The 23,916-nt window shown below is 42.0% G+C and overlaps 5 protein-coding genes across 12 annotated transcripts in view; 2 read left to right on the top strand and 3 right to left on the bottom strand.

Annotated features, from left to right (window-relative positions):
- PBRM1 (polybromo 1) overlaps window positions 1-1,066 on the bottom strand; it is a 127,705-nt gene extending 126,639 nt beyond the window's left edge. Inside the window, exon 1 of the mRNA XM_080674492.1 lies at window positions 911-1,066. The gene's annotated coding sequence lies outside the window, so the exon portion shown is untranslated. The remainder of the gene's footprint in view (window positions 1-910) is intronic.
- On the top strand, window positions 799-10,344 carry GNL3 (G protein nucleolar 3; the record flags this gene model as incomplete). 2 transcript variants are annotated; one of them, XM_080674497.1, is made up of 15 exons in its annotated part: window positions 799-1,276; window positions 1,906-1,964; window positions 3,018-3,155; window positions 3,271-3,384; window positions 3,610-3,690; window positions 4,396-4,528; window positions 5,338-5,450; window positions 5,702-5,816; window positions 6,237-6,324; window positions 6,818-6,992; window positions 7,107-7,249; window positions 7,329-7,465; window positions 7,766-7,947; window positions 8,221-8,263; window positions 8,361-10,344. In XM_080674497.1, exons 1-15 carry the CDS (start codon window positions 1,264-1,266, stop codon window positions 8,444-8,446), a joined length of 1,620 nt encoding a protein of 539 aa, XP_080530623.1. In that variant the 5' UTR covers window positions 799-1,263. The 2 variants fall into 2 exon arrangements, with proteins under 2 accessions (XP_080530623.1, XP_080530622.1); XM_080674496.1 differs by lacking the exon at window positions 8,361-10,344 and having other exon boundaries at window positions 8,221-8,355.
- Window positions 8,681-20,578, bottom strand: GLT8D1 (glycosyltransferase 8 domain containing 1). Of its 5 annotated transcripts, XM_080674499.1 has the most exons (11): window positions 20,360-20,578; window positions 17,264-17,353; window positions 15,798-15,851; window positions 15,617-15,715; window positions 12,829-13,042; window positions 11,451-11,568; window positions 11,148-11,232; window positions 10,872-10,984; window positions 9,545-9,711; window positions 9,348-9,460; window positions 8,681-9,187 (listed from the first exon to the last, which is right to left on the bottom strand). In XM_080674499.1, the coding sequence occupies exons 3-11, from the start codon at window positions 15,811-15,813 to the stop codon at window positions 8,997-8,999; spliced, it is 1,116 nt and encodes a 371-aa protein (XP_080530625.1). In that variant the 5' UTR covers window positions 15,814-15,851; window positions 17,264-17,353; window positions 20,360-20,578; the 3' UTR covers window positions 8,681-8,996. The 5 variants fall into 5 exon arrangements, with proteins under 5 accessions (XP_080530625.1, XP_080530624.1, XP_080530626.1 ...); XM_080674498.1 differs by lacking the exon at window positions 17,264-17,353 and having other exon boundaries at window positions 20,360-20,541; XM_080674500.1 differs by lacking the exon at window positions 17,264-17,353 and having other exon boundaries at window positions 19,920-20,369.
- On the top strand, window positions 20,564-22,894 carry SPCS1 (signal peptidase complex subunit 1). 3 transcript variants are annotated; one of them, XM_080674503.1, is made up of 4 exons: window positions 20,564-21,100; window positions 21,464-21,523; window positions 21,610-21,696; window positions 22,403-22,894. In XM_080674503.1, the coding sequence occupies exons 1-4, from the start codon at window positions 20,822-20,824 to the stop codon at window positions 22,526-22,528; spliced, it is 552 nt and encodes a 183-aa protein (XP_080530629.1). In that variant the 5' UTR covers window positions 20,564-20,821; the 3' UTR covers window positions 22,529-22,894. The 3 variants fall into 3 exon arrangements, with proteins under 3 accessions (XP_080530629.1, XP_080530630.1, XP_080530631.1); XM_080674505.1 differs by having other exon boundaries at window positions 20,686-21,100; window positions 21,610-21,629; XM_080674504.1 differs by lacking the exon at window positions 21,610-21,696 and having other exon boundaries at window positions 20,637-21,100.
- Window positions 22,527-23,916, bottom strand: part of NEK4 (NIMA related kinase 4) — a 42,891-nt gene continuing 41,501 nt past the window's right edge. The window contains exon 15 of the mRNA XM_080674494.1: window positions 22,527-22,730. Coding sequence (XP_080530620.1) covers window positions 22,674-22,730 — 57 coding nt within the window. The 3' untranslated portion in view covers window positions 22,527-22,673. The remainder of the gene's footprint in view (window positions 22,731-23,916) is intronic.

Below are 23,916 nucleotides of genomic sequence, written 5' to 3'. Positions count from 1 at the left end.
GGTAATCTGTTAACAAGTAATAAAGCAAAAAATATACTGCTCTTACATTTGTATTGAGTTCAGTTTGCTTCTGAATGATATTTGGGAAAAACTGCACTTCTAAATGGGAGGGGAAAACACCTAAAAATCATTTTTGAGGAGACCTAGTTTAAAATAAGTTAACGAAATACTTTATTCCAACATATGTTTCTCTGGTTATAATGTCTACATCCACTATACTGTGTATTTGTCATTTGTTTTACAGGATTCTTCCTACATTTTTGCCAACCTTTCTTCCCTTTTGAGTAACCAGTATCTACCCTGTGAGAACAAAACTATACTTCTCTTTCAGTTAAAAAATTTTAAAAGATAAGAAAATTAAAATACAGAAATGAACAGTTTAAAAATCTCGATTCTTTGTGGTGTTGAAAATAAGAAACTTAAATATCTGACGTCTACTATAAATACAAGTCCCATTGAGAAAAATAATCAGTGAACAGTCATCTGGAAAGTGTACAAGAAATTACTATTAGAGTTTGTGTCGGAACCGTCAAGAAGAAAAAAAAAAGGCCCAGACCTGCTTTCCCGACCTGTCACTGGTACGGGGGGGGGGGGGGGGGGCACTAAGAGAAACGCTGACAGCTTTGGAGGTGTACACGACGGGCACTCGGCCAGATGCCGGGCGGGAAAGGGGGGCGCGGGGAGCTTCCGGGCCGGCGCCCTTTGTCCAGGCCGACAGGTGCCGCAGGGTGGCCAGACCGGTCCTGAAGCCCGCCGCCGCGCCCCGCCCCACGCTCCGGGCCTGACCGGCGCGTCTCCACAGCGGGGCGGGGCCTCCGCCGCTACTCCCGCCCGCCCGCCCGGGCCCACACAAAGGCCCGAGAGCCGGCTGAAGAGGAGCGGCCCCCCCCTGCCCCAGGCCCGGCCTTACCCAGCCGCTCCGCCGCCTGCAGCCCCGGCTGCGGTCCCCGACCGCCGCGCTCCGCCCCGTGGCCGCCACGGCTGCTGCTATTGCTCCTCCGGCCGCGACCGCTGCCGTCGCTCCTCACCCGCCGCCCTTACCGCCCTCACCCCTCCCCGTGCTGCCGTAAAACCATCCTTGGGCCGCCAAGCTATTCCAGCTCTGCACGACACTGCGTGCTCGCGCACAGGGCCGCCGGCGGCGTGCTTTACGGCGGCTGCGTGAGTGCGTGACGCTCGCCGGAGGCCTCAGATTCCACGTGGTGTCGGAGAAGGGAGGTTGTAGCTGCTACCCTTAACGCCACTGCTGCTTCCATCTCCAATATGAAGCGACCGAGTGAGTGTTGTCTAGGGGCGGAGTGGAGGGGCCACTGTTTTTGATGCTCGATGACCCATCAGGGTGCTCTTCTGAAGCTTGGTCTCTCAGGAATTGGGGCCTGCGGGCATAAGCCATTGTTCTGGTCCCGCGTGGAACCGAGAGTTGGAAGGCTCGTGTTAACCTCGGGCTTATAGTACAGGAGATCTGGGCCATAAAAGTCGGCATCAGGCCAGAGTCTCGTGAGGAAAACAGCCTGAGCCAGGTTTATGGCCGCTTTTTTCTTTATGCGACTGCGTTCAGTCCCGCCCCAGTGAGGTCTGAGAGTCGTCTCTCAAATCCACCTTTTGCTCCTACTTTGTGATTCTTGGTTGACAAGAAGTGGCTGTCATCTTGGGTCTCCTACTTTCCTGAGTACAATCCCAATCTGATACAGGACGAGTGGGAGAGGAGATGTTGGGCTCTACTCTCGATCTATTAGTCAAATTCTCCGGGATTTGAGTGGCAAGTGTATTTTTATTGTGTGCCCCTCATGATTTGAGAGCTTATTACTTTACACAAAAAGGGTCCTGACCCCAGAGCTCAGTCACCAAGAACTAAACAAACTGATCATTTGTGTGTAATCTCTTTTGTGATGTGTTTCTTTGTAGAATTAAAGAAAGCAAGTAAACGCATGACCTGCCATAAGCGGTATAAAATTCAAAAAAAGGTAAGACTTGTGCTTGGGAGGGCTATGCCAAATTCAATGCTAAACTGATTTCTGCCCCATCCTCTCCTCCAGGAGAAGGTTTGAATTACTATGATTCATCTCAGGAAATGAGGTTGGCACTGTTGGCATACTAACCATGGCACAAGCTTTTTTTTCTTTTTCAATTGATTGATTTTAGAAAGAGGAAGGGAGAAACATCAGTTTGTTATTCTGCTTATTTATGCATTCGTTGGTTGATTCTTGCATGTGCCCTGACCAGGGATCCAATCAGCAACCTTGGCATATCCAGACGACACCCTAACCAATGGAGATAGATACCGGGCAGCACAACCTCTTAGGCATCAAGAGCTGTGGGAAAGTGCAGTAATTCAGTGATAAAGTCTGTAAACTTTGTTCAACATGTTAACAACCTTTACAAAAAAGAATTTCCCAGAGACATTTTCTTAAATATGTTGTGTAGGGCAGTGGTCGCCAACCTTTAGGACCTCATGGACCACCAGTTGGCGACTGCTGCTCCAAAGGTTTCCTTAAACCAGCAGTCGCCAACCTTTCAGACCTCGCAGACCACCGGTTGGCGACTGCTGGTGTAGGGTATTTAAAATTTATTAGGGGAAGAGAGAGAAAAAAATAAATGTGAGAATCAATCAGCTGCCTCCTGCACGCTCCCACCTGACCAGGAATCAAACTGGTGACCTTTTGGTGCATGGGAGGACGCTCATTCAACTGAGCCACATCAGCCAGGGCCCAGTGACATTTTCTTGCTGTTTTATACATAAACTAGTAGCTCTGCACACGAATCCCTGAGCCAGTAGCTCGCTCTCCCACCCTCCTGCTCATCTGTGATCCGGTCCTTACGTTTCACGGAGTAACGACCATTTGTATATTACATTTTTATTATATAGGATAGGCTAGGCAACTCTCTGTATGATTACAATTAAAGTTCTATTTTTCTCAGTCATTTTACAGGTAAACTAAACTAGCTAGATTAATTTCTCACAAGAATTCTGTTTAGTATTTTTGTAAACTGATAAGTTTGTTTTTTTATCATGTTAGGTTCGAGAGCACCATCGAAAATTGAGGAAGGAGGCTAAGAAACGGGGTCACAAGAAACCTAGGAAAGATCCAGGAATTCCAAACAGTGCTCCCTTTAAGGAGGCTCTTCTTCGGGAAGCTGAGCTAAGGAAACAACAGGTAAGTTACATTAGCTGAAATTTTCAACAAGTGGTGTGTATTTTTTTATTTTTGAAGTAAAGTAATACCACCATGTCATTTTGGCTCACCCATTTCTCTTATGGCTTGGGCACAGCTTGAAGAACTAAAACAGCAGCAGAAACTTGACAGGCAGAAGGAACAGGAAAAGAAAAGGAAATTTGAAGCTAGCCTTGGTGTTGAGCCATCTGACGTGGATCCTGTGAAGGAGGTATGATCAAGTCTCTGAAAGAGAGAGGAGTTCTGATGTAGAAGAAAAAGCACATAAACAGGAGTTGCTGTGCCTCTTGGGAAGAAAAGGATCGAGTTCAGACACTGTATTACCTGTTTAAATGTCAACTGCAGTACCCCTTATCAGCCATGGAAAATAGAGAAACCAGTTACAACTGCTGAATTTCTAATTTTGTATCCTTTTTCCTTTGTCTTTGACCTTTAGGAATTTGGGCAACACAAAGCTAAGAAAGCCAAGCTGGCTAAACAGCATCCAAAGAAGTTGTATTGTCAGGAACTTAAAAAGGTACCTTAGGTCTTTCTAAAAATGGTATTGAGGTTTAAAAGACTGTAGAGTCATTTTTTTTCTGACACCAAACTTGTAAAGATGAAGTAGAGTTCACTTGAGCTGGAAGAAGCCATTTACAAGAGCTGAAGCAAGTTGGTTTATCCTATTTAGGGCCTTTCTATTATGTTTAGCTGATGAAAACATTCTTGTGGTTTTAAGTTTTTGCACAGGAACAGTTCCCCATAAGCATGATTTACAAAAGTGATACTTTGTGTTAAAATAGCATATTGACAGTGGTTTTTAAAACGGCAAAATACATTAAAATTAGTGCTTTGTAGGAAATCAAAGGAGTGTCTTTGGTATAGTTACTCCCCAGTATGACCATCCACAACATCTGTTTTCTCAAGCTCATTCCCCTGTGAATAGAGCTTGACCATGCTTCTCAGCAGCTCTTGGCAAGGCCACAAAAACTTACCTAAAGACCTAAATCACTATGGGGAGATGCTATATTCAGACGGTGTGTTTCCATTTTTTTAAATCTTTGGAGAGGTGAGAGGCTGTTGAGCATACCTCTGTTACCTTTCCTGTGAGAAATGATGAACGTGAACATTCTTCATGCCAAAGTGAAGAAACGAGATCCAACTCTCAGCTCACCCTGTTGCAAAGTGGACAGGGCCAGTATACTTGTGTGTAGGAGTTCCCTGATAGTTTCTACCTTAACAGGTGATTGAAGCCTCAGATGTTGTGCTGGAAGTGTTGGATGCCAGAGATCCTCTTGGTTGCAGGTGTCCCCAGGTGGAAAATGCCATTCTCCAGGGTGGACAGAAAAGGCTGGTACTTGTATTAAATAAATCAGGTGAGCAAAAGGAATGCCCCTTGTTTTTCATGTGCACTAGTGAGGTATGAGGAAAACATCTGAACAGTCTGACTTTCCTTGAAGACTGATAAGATCCAACTCTGACCTCAACAAAGCCAGTGCATTTGCTCTCTTATTGCCAAAGACCAGTGTTGGGCAGAGGGGTGGTGTTTTCTACAAGTGATTTGACTGCCTTCTGCTGGTTTGGTTTTGTTGTTATTCAATACTTAGAACTTTGTCTTAAGAGTACAAACTTCTATACTCACCTTACTATGCACTGTATTTCATATAGTAAGTGATGGCTCTGTGTCAGGTTCTCCACACCTGCACAGTGTTGATATGTGACAATATTTAGATGAAATCCATAGTTAACGATGTCTGGGTTTGAGCAGCAGGAACAGGAAAACCTAGAATAGAGACCTGTGAAGCAGAGAATAATAATGGGATCTACAGTTACTGTGTGGTCAGTAAACATGACTGCTATTTGGCCAGTAAATTGGGGAATAAAGCCCTAAGGTTAAGGTAATAATCTATAGTTCGCTTAATCTTGAGAAGGGTGTGCAGTACAGAGGAGAATTGAAGAAAAACAGAGTTACACATACTGAACTATTAAGATAAGGGCAGTATGGTAGAGAGCTTATCCTCTCCCCATCTCCCATTTAAATCCTTCTGAAAGAAAAACACACACACAAAAACTAGGAAAAGGCAAACCAGGGTGATATCCATATTTTATCAGATTTGCAAATTCATATCAGTGGAATGACCAAATTGGAACTTGTGTGTTTTATTTCTAATCTAATCCCTATCAGATTTGGTACCAAGGGAGAATTTGGAGAATTGGGTAAATTATTTGAAGAAGGAATTGCCCACAGTTGTGTTCAGAGCCTCAACAAATCTGAAGTACAAAAGAAAGATAATCAAGGTACCCTTTACTGTCATTGGTGGGAAGTGTGCTGCTTTCAGATTTTGGATGGCTGAAATATGATGAGTATACAAGATCTTGATTTAAATAATGAGGACATATAAGATCCAACTCTGATTTCATCCAGAGAGAATCTGAAAGGCAGTAGAATATGGTGATTTAATGGCTGGTCTTTGGAGCCAGGTTTTTGGGTTTTATATGGTAGGTTGTCAGAAGTAGTTAAACTAATTGTTTGCAATTTTAACGTGAAGGAAAGGAGGAACATTCCATTCAAAAGTGAAATCTGTGTTGGGAAAGAAGGCCTTTGGAAACTTCTTAGAGATTTTCAAGAGATTTATGGCAAAGCTATTCAGGTTGGAGTAATTGGTGAGTTTCAGTTCAACACATTTTATGTCTTGATCTCTTACCTGCCAAGAATTTTTCTGTTAAGGGTATATGGGGGTCTTGCTAAATAAAGGACTTGTTTAAACACTAGCTTGTTGCCCACCTTACCACACATACACTATAAACACAATTTTTTATGTAATTGCTGCCTAATTAATTTTTTGCCCAACTGGGCACTGTAGAAAGTTGGCTTTTTAAAGCTCTGGGTGTATTTGAATGAATTATCTCCTGCCCTCTCATTACTTGTGCAAGAAAGGAGTATGCCAAGATTGGTCTTAGTGTTAAAGACACTCAGATCCAACTTTGATCTTGCTTTAAACATCAAGCAAGCATAAAATAAAACAATAGGAAGTTATAATTGCCAACATAATGACTTTTAATCTGTAGATTTACCATTTGTAGGTTTCCCAAATGTGGGGAAAAGCAGCCTCATCAACTGCTTAAAACAAGAACAGATATGTAATGTTGGTGTATCCATGGGACTTACAAGGTAAATGGAGTTGTTCCATAATTGTAATATTTCATTATAGATGAGTAAATATAATTTTGTTTTGGGTATCTTAAGGAAGACAATTTTCCATTCTTCTAGAGGTGAAAGGAAGAGGTTAAGCCAGTGCTAGGCTTGGGGAAGAATTGAAATGGAATCGCTGCCCATGATCTGGTTTGAGAGACAAATAAGCAAATAGATTCAGAGTGGGGAAAGCGCCCTTAGAGGAGGTGGTTCTTTAACCTGGTCTTGAAGCAAATGTGTGTGTATGGCAGAGGAAGCAGCATGTGTTAGGTCAATATGTAAGCTATCACATGTAGTGTCTCTCTTTGGAAGGGGAGCAGTATTGTTTATTTAGATACACATGAAGCAAATGATGATAAACTGGATCTGACAGACTATGCTGAGTTTGTTCAATCCAACCCTGAGCTTCGTGTTTTGTCTTTAGCCCTTCGGGTAAAGTAGCACCCTCATCAATTACCGTATCTTATTCCAGGAGCATGCAGGTTGTCCCCCTGGACAAACAAATCACAATCATAGATAGTCCAAGTTTCATTGTGTCTCCAATTAACTCTCCCGCCACACTTGCTTTGAGAAGTCCAGCAAGTATCGAAGTACTAAGACCAGTGGAGGCTGCCAGTGCCATCCTGTCCCAGGCTGACACTCGACAGGTAGAAGAACCCCTTCCCTTGAGCTCCATTCTCCATGCACATTTTAAGTTGAAAATTTTGTTTTTTAAATAACCACACCAAATCAGACAAATGACAGTTTGTTTTTCTTTTAAGGTAGTACTGAAATTCACTGTCCCAGACTTCAAGAGCCCTTCAGAATTTTTTATTTCGCTTGCTCAGAGAAGAGGATTACACCAAAAAGGTGGAAGCCCAAATGTAGAAGGTGCTTCCAAACTGTTGTGGTCTCAGTGGACAGGGTAAGGCTTCTTTTTAGGCATTTGATGACCACATAGAATAAAGGAACTGGTTTTTGACAAGTCTTGTTTTTAATACCAGAGGCTCTTTAGGCTATTATTGCCATCCCCCTCCAAACTGGATTCTTCCTCCACATTTTAATGAAAACATTGTGACAGCCATGAAATTGGGCTTAAATCTGGAAGAACTAGAAAAGAACAATGCACACAGTATACAAGGTAAGCAAGGCTTTGTTTTAATATATTTTGATTTCAGAGAGGAAGGGAGAGGGAGAGAAACATCAATGAGAATCAGTAATCAGCTGCTTCCTGCACACCCCCTATTGGGGATCAAGCCCGAAACCCGGGAATGTGCCCAACTGGAATTAATAAACCCAGGATGCTTAGTCTGCAGGCCAACGCTCTATCCACTGAGCAAAACCAGCTAGGGCAGCAAGGTTTGGGTTTGACTGCTCTTTCCACCAGCTGAAAGGCCAATAAAGATCTCATCTGTTAACATGTGCTGTGTTCCTTTACTAGCCATCAGGGGCCCTCATTTAGCCAGTAGCATCCTTTTCCAGTCCTCGGGTATGACAAATGGAATAACAGAGGAAAAGGACATAGTTGAAGAATTGCCAAAACAGAAAGAAAGGAAGCAGGAAGAGGGGGAGGACTTGGAAGACATCACCAGTGACCAGGAAAGTATTGAAGAAGAAGCTGATGTAAGTATGTTGTCCATGAGTTGTTTAAGCTGAATTAAGTTTTCCAATATTATAATGTACAACAAATGAGAAGGGGCTAAAGGTAGAAATTAAGTATTTCATAATAGATTACAACAAAGCCCCAATTTAGGTGTTTAAGTCTTCTAGCCATTAGTCTGTTTTGTTGATTCCATTATGTGTATCTTTAGAGACTTTTTCCAGGTATGTAATTACTTAGATTAATAAGCAGCACAGGGGCTACTAATACAGCACTGCCTCTCTTTGTCCCAACAGGGAAGTAGCGCAAACATGTCCCCTGCTAAAGAGACCTGGGCAGGTGAGTTAGGTGGGGGGAGGAGGGGTCTTATAACAAATCCATTAAAATTGCTTTTACTTTTTAAAAAACAAAAACAAAACTCTTCTCTCTAATATAGATGAACAGTCTGCACAGTCTTATGTCTTGGATAGGCTGTCTGAAGAGGAAGATGATGCCTACGACTTCAGTACAGACTATGTATAATATAACTTTGTCCTCTTAGGGGTTATTTGTCTTTTTTACAATTTGAACAAGCTGTTCTATGTGTATGATGTACCAGTTTGTTTTTGGTATGACAAGCTGTGTAAATTTTGTAAATATGTATCATAATAGTCATTTAAAAAAATTAGGCAATGTAGAAAGTGTCTGAATTCCATAAAAGACAATTCATCTCTTGTACACTGAATGGGTAGAATTATTTACCTGGATGCAAAAAGTCAGATACCTACTGAAAAAGTAGGTTTCACTTTATTTATAGATCGGGCCACAGGTTACAAATGTAAAACCAAGCAGCAGTGTTGAACTAGCTATATCAGCTATTAACAGTCCATTCACCTCTGGTTATTCAGTACTGTAGTAAGCAAACACTTGTTAAGGCAGATGGAGATACGTATAGTCTGTCAAGAAGCAGACAGTGCCATTTGTCCTCTTGACCCAGTTGAAATGTTCCTTTTCCCATGGGTTGCCACAATTACTTCCCACACATACTATCTTCCAGGATTTCCTGAGAAATGCTTATAGTATAAACTATATTTTACTTTATGTTTGAGATCTCCGTATGTCTTCTGATAAGGCTGAATTTGCCTGTTGGGTCAGGAATATACCATTTTTCCCAGACATCAGTATATGAAGCAGTTCTTCCCCATGGCTTAAAGTGCCCATTCCAATGTAGTAATTTGGCAGCTTTTACAAACTGGGGTGAGTATCGTTTTCCAGCACTGGAGCCTTATGTTGAGAGAAAAAGAGCCAAATGATTGTACTGGTCAGACATGACAATGCCACATCAAACTGGAAAAAACTTAAAAGGAAACAATATATTCTATCCCTGAGGATAGTCCTTTAGATTATTCTTTACTAGCTTAGGCCTTTTGTTAATTCTGCTTACCAAGATGGCGGACGTTCCACATGGGGTCGATGGTGGAGTGCTGTTGATAAAATACTATCAACAGAGGAGGTGTTGTGATGCTGCCAGCCAGTGTTCTGCTGTACAGTCCCTCTCTTGGGACAGATAAATGTAAGCTGTTTAGTGAAGAATCATGACTAATTCCTGTTGAAATACAGCTAGGGCAGTTTTATACTTACTCTACATTGAGTTTCATCCATTTTTCCAGCTGGTTAGTTATATTCTGTCTTTTCCATTCTGTCAAGTTTGCAACAAAAACTCCAGGATTAAATGAGCAGGTGCTGGCTTTCATGGAAAGCTTACGGATTCTTTCCTTTTTATAGTCAAGATATCCAATGTAATTGTACTAAAAATAAATGGGATATATAGTGTGTTCACTGCCTCAAACAGAGTAAATATATACAGCCATGCACTGCTTAATGATATAGATATGTCCTGAGAAGTACTTAGTTGGGTGAAATCATTGTGGAACATTATAGCATGCACTTAACACAAACCTAGATGAAGTGGCCTATTTTACACCTAGGCTGTGTATATAGCCTAATGCTCCCATGCCTCAAGCCTGTACAGCATGTTACTATACAAAACAAGATTAAATCAAGCACAAGAGGAAATGATCCAGTTGTCCTGGCTGGCGTGGCTCAGTTGGTTGGGTGTCAAATCCAGCTCCAAAAGGTGACACAGTAAACATGAGATGTATGAGACTATTGCAGGTGTAATGGCATATTATCTCATAGCAAATCTTTTTATTTTTATAGAGAGGAAGGAAAGAGAAACAGCATAGATTGGCTGCCTCCTGCATACCCCCTACTGGGGATGGAACCCAAAATGTGGAATCAAACCTGCAACCTTTCAGTGCAGAGGACAATGCCCAACCAACTTAGCCATACTGGCCAGGGCAGCAAACATTTTTATTAGAACAAGTATAATAAGTATATAGTAAGTACATAAACCAGTAATAAAGTTGTTTATTACCAAGTATTATGTATTGTTCATAATTGTGCTATACTTATAATGTGCATGGTAGGTTTATCGGCATCACCATGAACACATAATACATTGTGCTTTAACATTTAGACAACTACAAGCTCACTAGGCAATAGAAATTTTTCCATTATAATCTTAATGGGACCACTGTTGGATATGTGAAACAGTTATGTAGCACATGGCTATAATTTGACAGCCAGTAAAGGGAAGAGTTGTGTATTTAAAACCTATGACTTCTTAGATTATTACCAAGGGCTCTACAAATAAAGCAAATAAAAGTGACATTTGGGATTCTAAGGCAGAATAGGAAACTAGAAACAAGTCAGTTGTTCAAGGAGAATTAGGTTGTCAAGGCCATGCACCAATCTATAGGAAAATAGGCTTGAGTTTTGGGATGGAATAATTGGTGAATATAAAATGCAGCAGCTAAAAGAAGAGTTCCCAGATTTTGCTGCTTATCCCCATGAACCTGCTTCATAGGGAAGGGAATGTCTACAAGGGTTCTAATAAGTAATTTACCTGGTTCCCTGCTCCACGAATGACAACTTTAGTAGAGGCTGAATCACAATCTTCTGAAAATGCAGCTGCATGTCCTGGCTTCAGTGGTGTATTGTAGAGTGCAAGGATATCACCTGAAATAGATAAGGTATAAGATTTATAGTACTAATTGTCTCAAGATTCCCTATTCTTCCCTCTACTTCCTAGGATGACCTAAATAGGATACCATAAATAAGACAACCACTACAGCCCACACTCTACAGACAGAACAGCACTAAGTAAGACATCCTTTGGTACCTTGCACAATTACATCATCATCCATATATATAGCCTTCTTTGCGCTGGGAACCAGAATAGGCAAGTAGAACCTTGCAAAGGTTAACTGGGGAAGAAAAAGGAGAGGTGTTGACATAGGACTCACCAAATGGCTGTGTGCACATTTCATTTACTAGGATCTCCCAGAATGCTCTCAGTACCCATGACGAAGACAGCCAAAGGTCACTTAGAATTGCCCAGGCTTGGTCCCAGGAAACTACTTGCACTGTACCCATATACTCAATCATTTCCTGAGACTCATATACAAAGATGAATGGAACTCACTGGTTTTACGGATTCCCCCTGGTCCGGTTCCTCCTTTACTTTCCCTTCCAAAAGTTTAGTGTCAAAATTCACAATTTTGTACCTGATGCTTTTCAGAATACTGCTGCTGAGCCAAGACCTAATGAAAATGAAGTGCCAAAATTTCAGTTTTAAATAATCATATCCCAAAACCACAGCCTTATCTTTTTGTGCCTTCCAAAGAGAAACCCTAGGGACCAATAGGTGCTTTCAACCTCTTCACTTCTCTGAGCCTCGGTTTCCACATCTGAAGACTATTCCCACCAAAGTCCCTCCCTGAGCCAAGATTCTCCCACCAGGCTCACATTTTTTATCACTCTTCTGAAACTAAACTATTATAGTTCCGATCACCACATGGATCAAATATATGGGTGAAGAAAATGAGTCAAAGTAGAATGGCAGTAAAAGGTAATTATCAACAAAGCTGGTAATTAGCTAATCTACAGACAGTAATTCACTGTAATGACTACATAATTCTTCCACCCGAGTCTAATGTACTGCCTGTGAAAGTATTGCATACTTTTCCTAGGTCCATTTCAATTCAGCATTTTGTGGACACAATGTTATCTGTGTAGTCTATTTCTACATTATTTTAGATGGTTTCTGAGTTTTTAAAATAGGAAAATAATTTGCACAAAACATGAAACATGGAGAAAGCCACAAGGACAGAAATGTTTTAGAACTCTGACAACTATTAACGGGTTAGACCAGCTGCTTCTTGGAATAAATTTTGAAACATTAATTCAAAGCATTTTCAAAGCATGGATGAGACTGTCGCTCAGATTGGGTTTCTATTATTAATCACTATAATAGTGAATAAACATTTACTGAGTGATTATGTACTAGGTATTTTTTTATATATTTTCTCATTTACTTGACACAATAACCCTCTAAGTTGAATATTTTCATCCCATATTTATAGATGAGGGTTTCAAAGGGTGAGGTAATGTTCCCCAATCACTCTGGGCCAGAATTTGTATCAGTGCCTGTGCTCACTTCATACTACCTTGCCATCGCTCCCACATCCCTTCCTTCTCTAGACCAGAGATATTCAGAGCATGTTTCATGAGATAAGAAACTTGTAACAGAATGTAAATCAACATATTACTTCCTGCATTGAGAAAATTTATTACTAAAAAAATACTACCTTGAGTTAACAGTGTACATAGTGGCTCAGTTGATTTACATCTTAGTAAAAGTTCCTTACATTGTTTCTGCTATCGTCGGGACATGCTTATGATATAATCACATGGGAAAACTTGTCATGTGCAACTTATATGTGGTATAATCTCAATTGTATAGAGAAAATATATACTTATAAAGCATTCTCTAGAAGAATCATCAGGCAAGCAGAGCTCACCGGAGATGGTCTGCTGTATGATTGAGCGTAACAACGTAGAAAATGACATTGGAGCGAGTGTTGTGCTGAATGCTGTTTATGGCTGCAATGGTCCCCCCGAGCCTATCTTCAGATGCAGCAATGACCACAGGAACCTCCTCTTGTCTCCCATCTACAGCATCATGGGGAGCATTTGGGATAAAGTCTATGGGCTGAAGCCCCACAATTCCTGAATCTGCAAAGAACACATAAGAAAGGTCCTGTGATACAAACACAATCTCATGAGGTATTGACATAGAGCACTAGACATGAAAAGAGGTGAGGACTGTGATGCTTATTTACCTCATTCCCATTACAATGTGAATATGCAGCCCAGAAACTGTGTTTTCCTATATATAACCAGGTTTTTGGAAAAACAGAAGCAGCATTAAAAAACAAACACCCAGGTCAACAAAATTCTGATACACAACTGATGGGAATAGAACAGAATTTTTCTAGCAATTTTTGGCAATTTGTACCAAGAGCCTTAAATAGGTACATGGCCTTTGACTCATTGTACGTAATTCCTCTTGCCTCTCAAGGACAAAATCTGAGAGGTAATCAAAAGCCACGATTTTGATTTACAATTGTGAAAACTTAGAAACAAAAAGTTTTTCAGACTATGAATCATGCCCCATAAGTAGGCATGAAATCAATTTAGAGGGTCATGATCAGAATTTGAGTAGAAAACAGTTCCTGAGTTGGAATAGAACACTGAATTAGAAAATATCAGAGTGTGAGAATATATATCAGAGTGCATCCTACACAGAAACTGCACATACTGTTTTGCAAACCTTCCTTTTTGCCTTTTATAATATATCCATTCATTTACTCATTCATTGAACATCAGTGCCTACTATGTGCCAGGCAATATCTAGGCACTGGGGTTATAGCCATGAATAAAACAGACAAATCTCTACCATCATGAAAGGTGGATAGACAATCAGCACACACACGTGTGTATGTGTGTGCTATATGTAATATATTTCTTATTGTGGGGTTACCATAAAAAAATCAGAAAGTTGCCCTAGCTGGCTTGGCTCAGCGGATGGAGCGTTGGCCTGTGGACTAAAGGGTCGCAGGTTTGATTCCGGTCAAGGGCATATGCCTGGGTTGTGGGCTCGATCCCCAGTAGTGGGCGTGCAGGAGGCAGCCGATTAATGATTCTCTCTCATCACTGATGTTTCTATCTCTCCCTCTCCCTTCCTCTCTGAAATCAATAAAAATATTTTTTAAAAAGTTCTGATCACAAGAACAAAAATTATAAAAAAAAAAAATCAGAAAGTCATTGTACCAAAAGACTTTCTCCTATGGAAACAAGTAAACTATGTGGCATTAAATTACATATGAACTCTGGTCGGTTTGGCTCAGTGGATAGAGTGTCGGCCTGTGGACTGAAGGGTCCCGGGTTCGATTCCAGTCAAGGGCTCGTACCTCAGTTGCAGGCTCGATCCCTAGCCCTCGTTGGAGTGTGTGCAGGAGGCAACTGATCTATATGTCTCTCTCACACTGATGTTTTTCTATGTCTCTCATCCTCCCTTCCACTCTATCCTCAGGAGAGAATTAACCAAGATAATTAAAAACAAAAATAAAGTTACATATGAAGTTTCCACTGCCATGGTAACATACTTAGGATATAATCATGAGGAAAAACATGTCATGTCCAAATTTATATATAGTATAATTTCAACTATACAGAAAAAATAGGGGGGCGGGGGACTGAACGGTACTAAGTTAAAATTTTAATAATAATTATCTCTAGGCATTGATCATTTAGTCAATGGATATTTTATTGAGCACCTCCTACATATCAGCCGTCACTTAGAGGCACAGGAGATAAAGCAGTAAACAAAATGCCCTCATGGAGCTTGAGTGCTATTTTCTTTTTTATAAAAGTTGCTATGAGAAGCAGGCATTACTTTACATACATACAGGGGTGGGCAAAAGTAGGTTTATAGTTCATATGGAAAATAATACAATATATATATATACATACACATATAAATACATACACATATATATACACACTGTTATGAAACATGCTGTCAGAACACTCAGGAAAGCTATTAGTTTTTTCTTGCTCTGGTCAACTATGGCATGTGGCAATCCAAAATTGATTTTTAACGAATACTCAAGCTTCAAACATGCCTCAATACCAAGGCAGAGCAGTATAAACAACTAATTTTAAATATCTAGCAATGGAATTATATAATAAAGTGATTTTTAAGATCAGTTGACAAGGCTTTATGGTTTTGTTTTACTACTAGAGTCCTGCTGATACAGTTCACAGGTTATAGGAAAGAAATAGGAGAAGGGAAGTAACCAGACTGATTGACACTCTAGTGCAGAGGTTGCCAACCGGTGGTCTGCGGACCACTGGTGGTCCGTGAGGTCCAAAAGGTTGGCAACCGCTGCTCTAGTGAATACAGCCGGCATGAAACACATATGACACTCACTGGCCCCACCTTCTGACGCCCTGCTCTGCTGAAATGTGAGCAAATAGAAGCCACCCACAGAGGCTCCTTACTGGCCTCTGATTTGGTAAAGGATCTTTTGTCAGATCAAATCCTTAGCAAACAACTGCACAGAAGGGAGAAGAGGTGGAAAGGGAAGGCTACAAGAGCATAGTGAGTACCATCATGCCTTAACACAGGGCCTTTAGTTTTTGTAAGGCTAAGAAAGGTTTCGTTTCCTTTCACCTCATGATATAACTTAGGATATGGGACTCAGGTAACTCCAGCTCCTCAACAGATGCCAAGGGTTCCCATACCTGAAACCTCATTCCTTAGCAAACTGCTCAGGCCAAGGAAGTTATGGTGCAAAACCAGTAAGAAGAAAACAACAGCCAGGACCAGGATGATGATGTTTACTGAAACACAGAGGGAAAGTGTGCATTATATCTCTTTACCTTGTGATCAGGAATAAAAACATAACCTGTAGAAAAAGCATACCTTTACGGAATGACATCTTCCTCTTCTGTCTTACATAAATATTAGTTATTAATCCTACAAAACAAAAAGAAGCCCCCAAATTAAGCAGGTACAGAAGAAAGGCCATCAAAATGCCTAAACACTTTTATTCAAATAGGAACAAGAATTGCATACCTTCTGCTAGAAACTCAGTTTCCAAGAACCCAATTTGGGATCTGAATTTTTTATGGTAGTCATAATAAAATACTTCCAAATAACTTGGAAAAATAAGGTAACCTTGTACATTACATACCTCTAGATGAAAAACAAAAGAAATTCTACCAAGAGGACTAGCTGGGGTCTAACCACCCTGGAAAGTATAGTATGAATTTCCACTTGAAATTCCTTGTTAAATTTCACAGGAGTCCTGGCCAGTGTTGCTAACTGTTTAGAGCACCAGCCCAAGCACTGAAGGGTCTCGGGTTTGATGCCCATTCAAGGGCCAGGTTTGACCCCTGGCCCTGGTCGGGCAAGCAGGAGGCAACCAATCGATGTGTCTCTCTCACATCAATGTTTCTCCCTCTCTCACCCTTCCTCTCTCCCTTCCAATCTCTCTAAAAATCAATGGAAAAAATATCCTTGGGTGAGAATTAACAACAACAAAAAATTATAGGGGCTCAGTTGTCTATGATCAAGTAGCCTGAGGTCAGCCTCATCAGTACAAAACATCCCTGTTCTGAGTTGTATCTCATTCACCTTTAATTGGAATTAAAGAGGGGAAAAAGAACATTTTTCACATTCATTTAAAACTATTGCAGAAAAAAACAAAAACGTAACAAAAATTCATGCCCCGGCTGGTGTGGCTTAGTTGGTTGAGCGTTGTCCCATGCACTGGGAGGTCATCGATTCGATTCCCAGTTAGGGCACATGCCTGGGTTGCAGGCTCGATCCCCAGTATGGGGCCTGCAGCCGATCAATGATTCTCTCATCATTGATGTTTCTATCACTCTCTCCTTCTCCCTACCTCTCTGAAACTCCAGCTCCTGGGTGCCGCCACCATAGGCCCAACGATCCCTTGGTACTGTGTAGCCCTTCCCTTTAGATATCCTATCCCCTTCCCCCTTTCCTTAAATAAATTCAGTTTTTCTTTAAAAAAATTTTTTCCCCACAAAATCCAATTTTGCTATCAAAAAAAGTTCAGAGAACAACAACAACAAAAAATCCCAAAACAACAATAAAAAAAGTTTAGAGTACTAATCTCAAAAAATTAAAATCTGCTAAAAGAAAAAAATAACTTCTTCCACGCAGCTTATGCTCCCCAGCTCATGCCTTCACTTTTTCCAAAAAAAAAAATTAACAATGGAAACAAGATTGTAGGTGGTACTAAGTTAAACAATTAAATTTGCACAATAATCTCTGGGTAATGCTTCTTTAAAAAGAGATTTTAGCCTAGCCTGTTTGCTCAGTGGATAGAGCCTGCGGATTTGATTTCGGTCATGGGCACATACCTCAGTTGCAGGGTCCTCCCCAGCGTGCAGGAAGCAACCAATCGATGTGTTGATATTTCTCTCTGTCTTTCCCTCTCCCTTCCACTCTCTCTAAAAAAAATCAATGGAAAAATACCCTCAGGTGAGGATTAATTAATTAATATTAAAAACATATTTTAAACAACCAGGATATTGTGATACTACAGCTGAGACTTTTACCCTTTTCTACTTCATCTTTTCCCAGGGCACTACCTAACATTTACAAAAGGCTATTAATTTTACAAAGCATTTTTAAATATAGCATTATTTCTAAAATCAAAGTATGTTTGAATTAATTACACCTTAAGTAAACAGTGTGCATATCAGGCATTTGATTTCTTTGAAAACAGGAGAAATATATTGAAACTATTGAAAAAAACTGGGGATCACAGGCCTGATTACAAATTCAGGAGAAAATAATTCAAGAAAAATCTAAAATACTATTTGTGTCTCTCCTTTCCTGCTAAAGCAGTATATATACAGTACATTACATCAATGAACTTCCTCTCTAAAGAATATACATCACTATATACGGTAAGCCATGTGCTGCTATCACATGGGCTGTCTTTCCTATAAGCTGGCAGGCTGGGAGCTGCTCAGACAAAGCTCTAACATCTGCTTACTAGGACCCAACTTCCACCAAGACTGGAGAAAACTATCTCACTCAAATTCAAATAAATCTCATCTAGTTAATGGTACAAGGGACAGTGATTTAGCTCAACAATGTCCAGCAACAGTTACAGGTAGTATGTGAATTGAGAGGCACATGTAGTTGTGCTATTCCAGTTGGTTAGACACAAGAAAAACAATCCTAGCAAGTATTTGATGGCATGGCAGAAACCACTGCTCCTAACTCTTCCACAATTAACTATTCGCAAAATGTCAATTATTATAGAGTATGTCTGACTCTTAGTTCCTTTCCTGGTGCTATTCCTGCTAATGGATTTGTTGATTTGGGTTAGAAGGAATTCATTCTAAAAACAAAACTGCATGTAGACCCTGGAATGTTTAACAATGGCTTATATTTTTGTTAAGAGTATACAACAATATACAATTTGATCAGTAATATTCAAAATGAAAATTAACATTTTTTGTTTAGAAATTTTTAAATGTCCACATTCCCAACTCACTCCCAAAACACATAAGCACTCACACAGGGCAGGACCCCCAAAAATATGGCCATAGGGCAAAAGACTTTCCTTTTTTTTTTAAATCCTCACATAAGGATATTTTCTTACTGATTTCAGAAAGAGAAGAAGGGAGGAGGAGAGAGAAGCAGATAAACATTGACCAGTTGTCTTCCAAACAAACCCGCAACCTGGGTATGTACCCTGACCCAGAATTGAACCCATGACCTTTCAATATATCAATACAGGGGACAATGCTCCAACTGAGCCACTCCGGCCAGAGCAAGACTTTTTTCTTTTTTAACTTGCTAGTTACCTGCATTAGTACTCCCATTCAGCAGCTGTGCTCATCTTTTCTGCTTTCCCCCAATACTATGTACATGAAAAGCCATTCCACTGATGGTCTGTAACCTACCCTATAACTGCCTCCTTGGTGCAGCCTCAGCAAACTTTTTTTCTCTCTGCTGGATCACACCCATCAGCATATTATCATGCTCAAGTATCTTCCACTTAAAAAAAAAAAAAGAAACTACTCCTTCACCCCAGTTGACCCTCAAACCCATTTCTCTGCATCCCCTCACTGTAAAAGCTTGATAGGATTTAAAGTACCCAGCTTCACTTCCTCTCTTGCTCTCCCTTTACCCTTCTCCAACCACACTTCTATTCCTACTGCTCCATTCAAACTGGTCTTATCAAAGTCACCAAAGACTATGGTCATTTTCTGTCCTCTTACCCATCATGGAAGTTTACTCTTCCTGCCCCCCATTATGAAATTTCATTTGTTTATTTCTTCTAGGAGAAAAGCGACCCCAATGAAAAGTGTTTACTGATGTATCCTCTCCATCTAAAATCACATCTGGCAAATGGTAAGAGGCATGTAATACTTGTTGAATGATCGAGCCTATTCATCTAGGCTAGGGGCAACAAGGGTGGTTCTCAGCTCAGAAAGGGAAATCGATCTTTTATGATAATCATGAGAAAGGGCATGGATTCCCATGGAGATCTCTCTCAAGTGGAGCCTGACAGGCAATTTCCTCTTCTCGTCTTATCTGTACCATAAAGCCTCTACAACCGCCCCCTCTTAAGTTCATTTAAAGAGGAATAACACAGAGGAATATGTCTATTTCTACATAAGAGAAAAAAACCTGGTTAAGTGTCTGCCAGGCTGAAAGGTGCGACAACACTAAGGAATTCATCCATTTTCTCCCACCTCATCAGCCTACTTGGCTTTCAGGAGTCAAGGGAGCCCCCAAACCCTAACTTCAGCTGCACCTCCCTCTCTGGGTAAATGCTGCTGTCCTATATTTCTGGGGTACGTGGCTGTCTCCCTGGACACTCTCTGGTGCTAGGAAGGCAAGGGCCTCGTGCTGGTCACAGCCATATCCTTGGCCCATTGCCTGGCACAACAAAGGATGCCGTGAATGTTTGCTGACTGCATGAATGAGGGGGCGGCAGCCACACACCAACCTGTCCTAGGAGCGCCTAGAATCCCACCATCCTGTGATCCTTACGTGCAGCATCGCAGAGAGGCCAGAGGGCCAGCTGGGGTGCACAGGCCCGGCATCTGCAGAACGGTTTCTCTCTGAAACAGGGAAGGGGCCTATGCTTTTGAGACAGATCCTGGCCTTGAGAAGCAGAGAGAACCCTAGGCTGGTCTCTCCCGGGAGGGCCCGGTGAAGTCGGTGGTAGGCCAGCTTGGAGACTCTGGGGTGCGAGCTCTCTCCACTCCGGTGCAAAGGACAGCCAAGGGCCCGGCCTCCTCTCCGAAGGGATTTCCTTTCTCTAGAGGATATGGCCTGCGGTACTCCCTTCTAAATTCTAGGGGTCAAAAGGGCCGCCTTACGCTTAGAGGTGCGGGGGATATGACGCTCTCAAAGTTCCCCTCAGACCCAGAGAAAGACTCTGGGTTCGGGCGAGCCGTTACCCTGCGGATGCTCGCGGCCACCCTTACCTGCAGCCGGAGGAGGAGGAGCCGCCGCCCGCGCCCGGCCCGGCCCGCCAGCTCAGCGCCGCGCTGCAGGCCCCGGCCCAGTCACCGCCCGGCCGCCTGTGTCACTGCCCTGCGGACCGAGTCTGTCCGCCCGCTGGCTCCTCGCCGCCGCGCCGTTCCGAAGGCCCGAGCCCACCCGCTGCAAGGACGGTGAGAGTCCCGCCTAACAGGCGCCACCGGGCAGCCCCTGCACCGGGGTCCTCGCCACAAAAAGCTCGTTGCCATGGCGATGGGGCACGCGCCGGCGGCCGTTGAGTCGCGGAGGCGCAGTGGGACAGTGTAGGGAGCCGAGGCCGCGGTTCCCAGCACCCAATAGCACAGACGGCGAACCGTTCCCCGGCGCGCAATGTCTCGGCTAGGCCGCCGCGGTCACCACCTCAGCGGGCAGGGCGGCGGGCTCCTGTAAGCGCAGGACGCCTAGCGATGGAGCGGGGCGGGGCCTCGGGCCGGCCGGGTCTGTCTGAGACATCCGCTTCCGGGGCTGCGGCCATCGCTCTACCCGGCTCCATAGGCTCGCCAAGCCGTGCCCGGGACCAGTCCCCAAATTGTATGGTCCCTGAGTCGCAGCCGCCTTCGCCTCGCTCCCGGACGCCCTCGCCTCGTTGCCGGACGCCCTCGCCTTGCTGCCGGACGCCCGCACTCTGCTGCCCGCCTCCTCAGCCAGTCATGCTGGAGCATCTGAGCTCGCTGCCCATGCAAATGGTGAGGGTGAGGCCCACCTCGGCCCCAGCAGCCTCGTTCGCGGCTCGCCCGTCTGACAGTTTCGGAGTCCATGTGGGAGACCCACCCGCTGCATCGCGGTTCCTGGCTCAAACTCCTACCTTACACTCTTCCCCGACTTGTGCCTCCTGGGTCCCCTCCTCCCTTCCTCCGCGAGAATCCCCCAGCCCGTACTCTGTTAGGATGCTTCCGCTCTCCCGGGAAACCCAGCATTTCCTTCCTCGCCCAGGCCCTTGAGGAACCCCCTGACGTTGGGTTGCCCTGTGCCAAAGCTGTGAAACCAGGGCAGGGATTGTATCTCTTCGGTGATGGAACGAATCCTCCTTTGCTTTCCTTCACCTCTAGGATTACAAGGGCCAGAAGCTAGCTGAACAGATGTTTCAGGGAATTATTCTTTTTTCAGCAGTAAGTATTGACTTTGCATAATCTTTTGTTTTTTGTCTTCTTCTTCCCCCCCCAGACTGACTGTATTCAATATACTTTGTCTCTAGATAGTTGGATTTATCTACGGGTACGTGGCTGAACAGTTCGGGTGGACTGTCTATATAGTTATGGCTGGATTTGTTTTTTCGTGTTTGGTAAGAAATCTGTGGGTGTTTGAATATTAGTGGCAACTTGTGCTGTCTGAATTGGGTTGTTTTGGTTGGACCTATTAGTGAAAACCAGCACGAACTTTTCCCTCATCCTTTTCCATCAATGTTTCCCCTTGCTGCCACTAGAAAAGTAGAATGCCAAATAGTGTCAGATGAGGAAAGCTGCATAAAAAAAAATACACCTCATTTATTTTAGCAGCTGCTCCAGGCAATAATATGAAAGTTAAAGCTAGCAGAAATTTTTATAAAATATTTTTAAATTGATTTTTTAGAGAGGGAGGGAGAGGGGGAGAGAGAGAGAGAAACATCCATGAGACAGGAACATCAATCGTCTACGCCCACACTGGGGATCGAGCCGCAACCCGGATATGTGCCCAGACCCGGAATCAAACCGGTAACCTCTTGGTCTTGGGTTGTCGCTCACCCGCTGAGCCACACCAGCTGGGCAAAGTATTTTTTATGATCTTCACACTGCTCCCTCCCCTCCTTTATTTTAGCCCTTAAAGCCATATGTGTAAACAGTGAGGCTTGCTTGCATCACTTAAAGTATCTTGTCTGAGCAGTGGCATGTTTTTCATACGAATGTCAGTTTTGTTGTTGGTTTTACCTTTAGGAGTCATTTGGGAACCAGGCATTATATGTAATGCTCTTTAATGGCTACAACTGATTCATTTTCTCTGTTCTGGCTCAGCTGACACTTCCTCCATGGCCCATTTATCGCCGGCACCCCCTCAAGTGGTTACCCGTTCAAGATTCAGGCACAGAAGACAAGAAACCAGGGGAAAGGAAAGTTAAAAGGCATGCTAAAAATAATTGATTGGGGGTTTACATGATTCAGCTTTATTATTGCACCTGTTTTTGTATCCTGTGAGATGAGCTAAATTTTCACACCCAAAACAAGAGCTAAAAACCACCTATGCTCCTACGGTACTGCTGTTATAGATTTTTTTTCTCTTTATATTTCACTTCTCAGTTGGGCTTTGACTTGTACATATTTTAGACCTCTTCATAATCTTTCTCTGAAATGGAGAACAGAAAATACAAGTATGCAAAGTTTCTTTCAGGTCTACAAAAGTAATATTTGCTTCATAAATGGTAGTACAACTTAATTATCAAAGTTTTATAAATCATTATTAGTTAAGCTGTTTGAATATTTTCAATTAAAACTCACAGTGCAAGTCTATGCCTAAAGAGTCTTTTATTCATTGTTCTGCTAGCAAGATTACTAGTAAAAGCCAAAGTTAGAAGTTCGTAGTTCTGAAAGTGTCAGTAAGCCCCATTTCTAATTCTTAACAGCAAGCACCTAATGAAAAAATTTACAAATGTAAATTTGTGATGTAGTAGTATTTTAGTACCACTAAAATAAGGCTGATCTTAAGCAGAAAACATTTCGTTATTCTTTACCTGAGGTGGACCAGAGTGAAAACCTATGAAGTTATAAATTCCTTTTAAATTTTCCAGAAGGCTGAAGAGAAAATTTTCTAAAGGTCTTATGTGAGGGGGAGGGGTATTATAGATAATATTCTATTTCTCAATACCAGGATATAGGACTTCCAAACTGTGAGTTTTTAAAAAAGGGAGCAAAGACCTTAATACAGCAAAAGTCAGGAAAGTTTTTTTAAAAAAGGCAGAAATACATAGATCAAATATATCAATAAGTATAATAAATGTGGTTTAAAAGTTAGGAGCAGGAGATTTTTTTCATTCTAAGAAAATAATATGTACAACTTTATATCAATAAGTTAGAAACCATAATCAATGACTTCCTAGAAATGTAGATTTCTGAAATGTGCAAGAAATGTTTAATAGCTCAGGAAGACCAAGGATTTGCCCCCATCTAGGCATTGGGACTAGATGTGTTTTTTTATTTATCTTTATTGTTGCAACTATTAACAGGTGTCCTCTTCCCCCCCCCCCCCCCCCCCCGCATCGGGACTAGAGGGTTTTATAGTTGAGTTCTAACAAACCCTTCAAAGTAAAAATAAGAGGTCTCAGAAACCAGGCTATGAGCATTATAAGGACAGGGAGTATTGTTTTAGTCATCACTGTATTCCCAGCTCCAGGAATAGCACCTAGCAAAACAGTAAATAAAGGTCTGTTAAGTGACTGGAAAGGAAACATTTCATTAGAGTATTTTATGTGTGTATATATATTTTCAAAGAAGATACTTTTTTAAAAAAAATATTTTTTAATTGATTTCAAGAG

Source organism: Plecotus auritus, assembly GCF_963455305.1.
Source record: "Plecotus auritus genome assembly, chromosome: 6".
Lineage (NCBI taxonomy): Eukaryota > Metazoa > Chordata > Mammalia > Chiroptera > Vespertilionidae > Plecotus > Plecotus auritus.
This window is presented reverse-complemented; position numbering and strand designations above follow the sequence as displayed.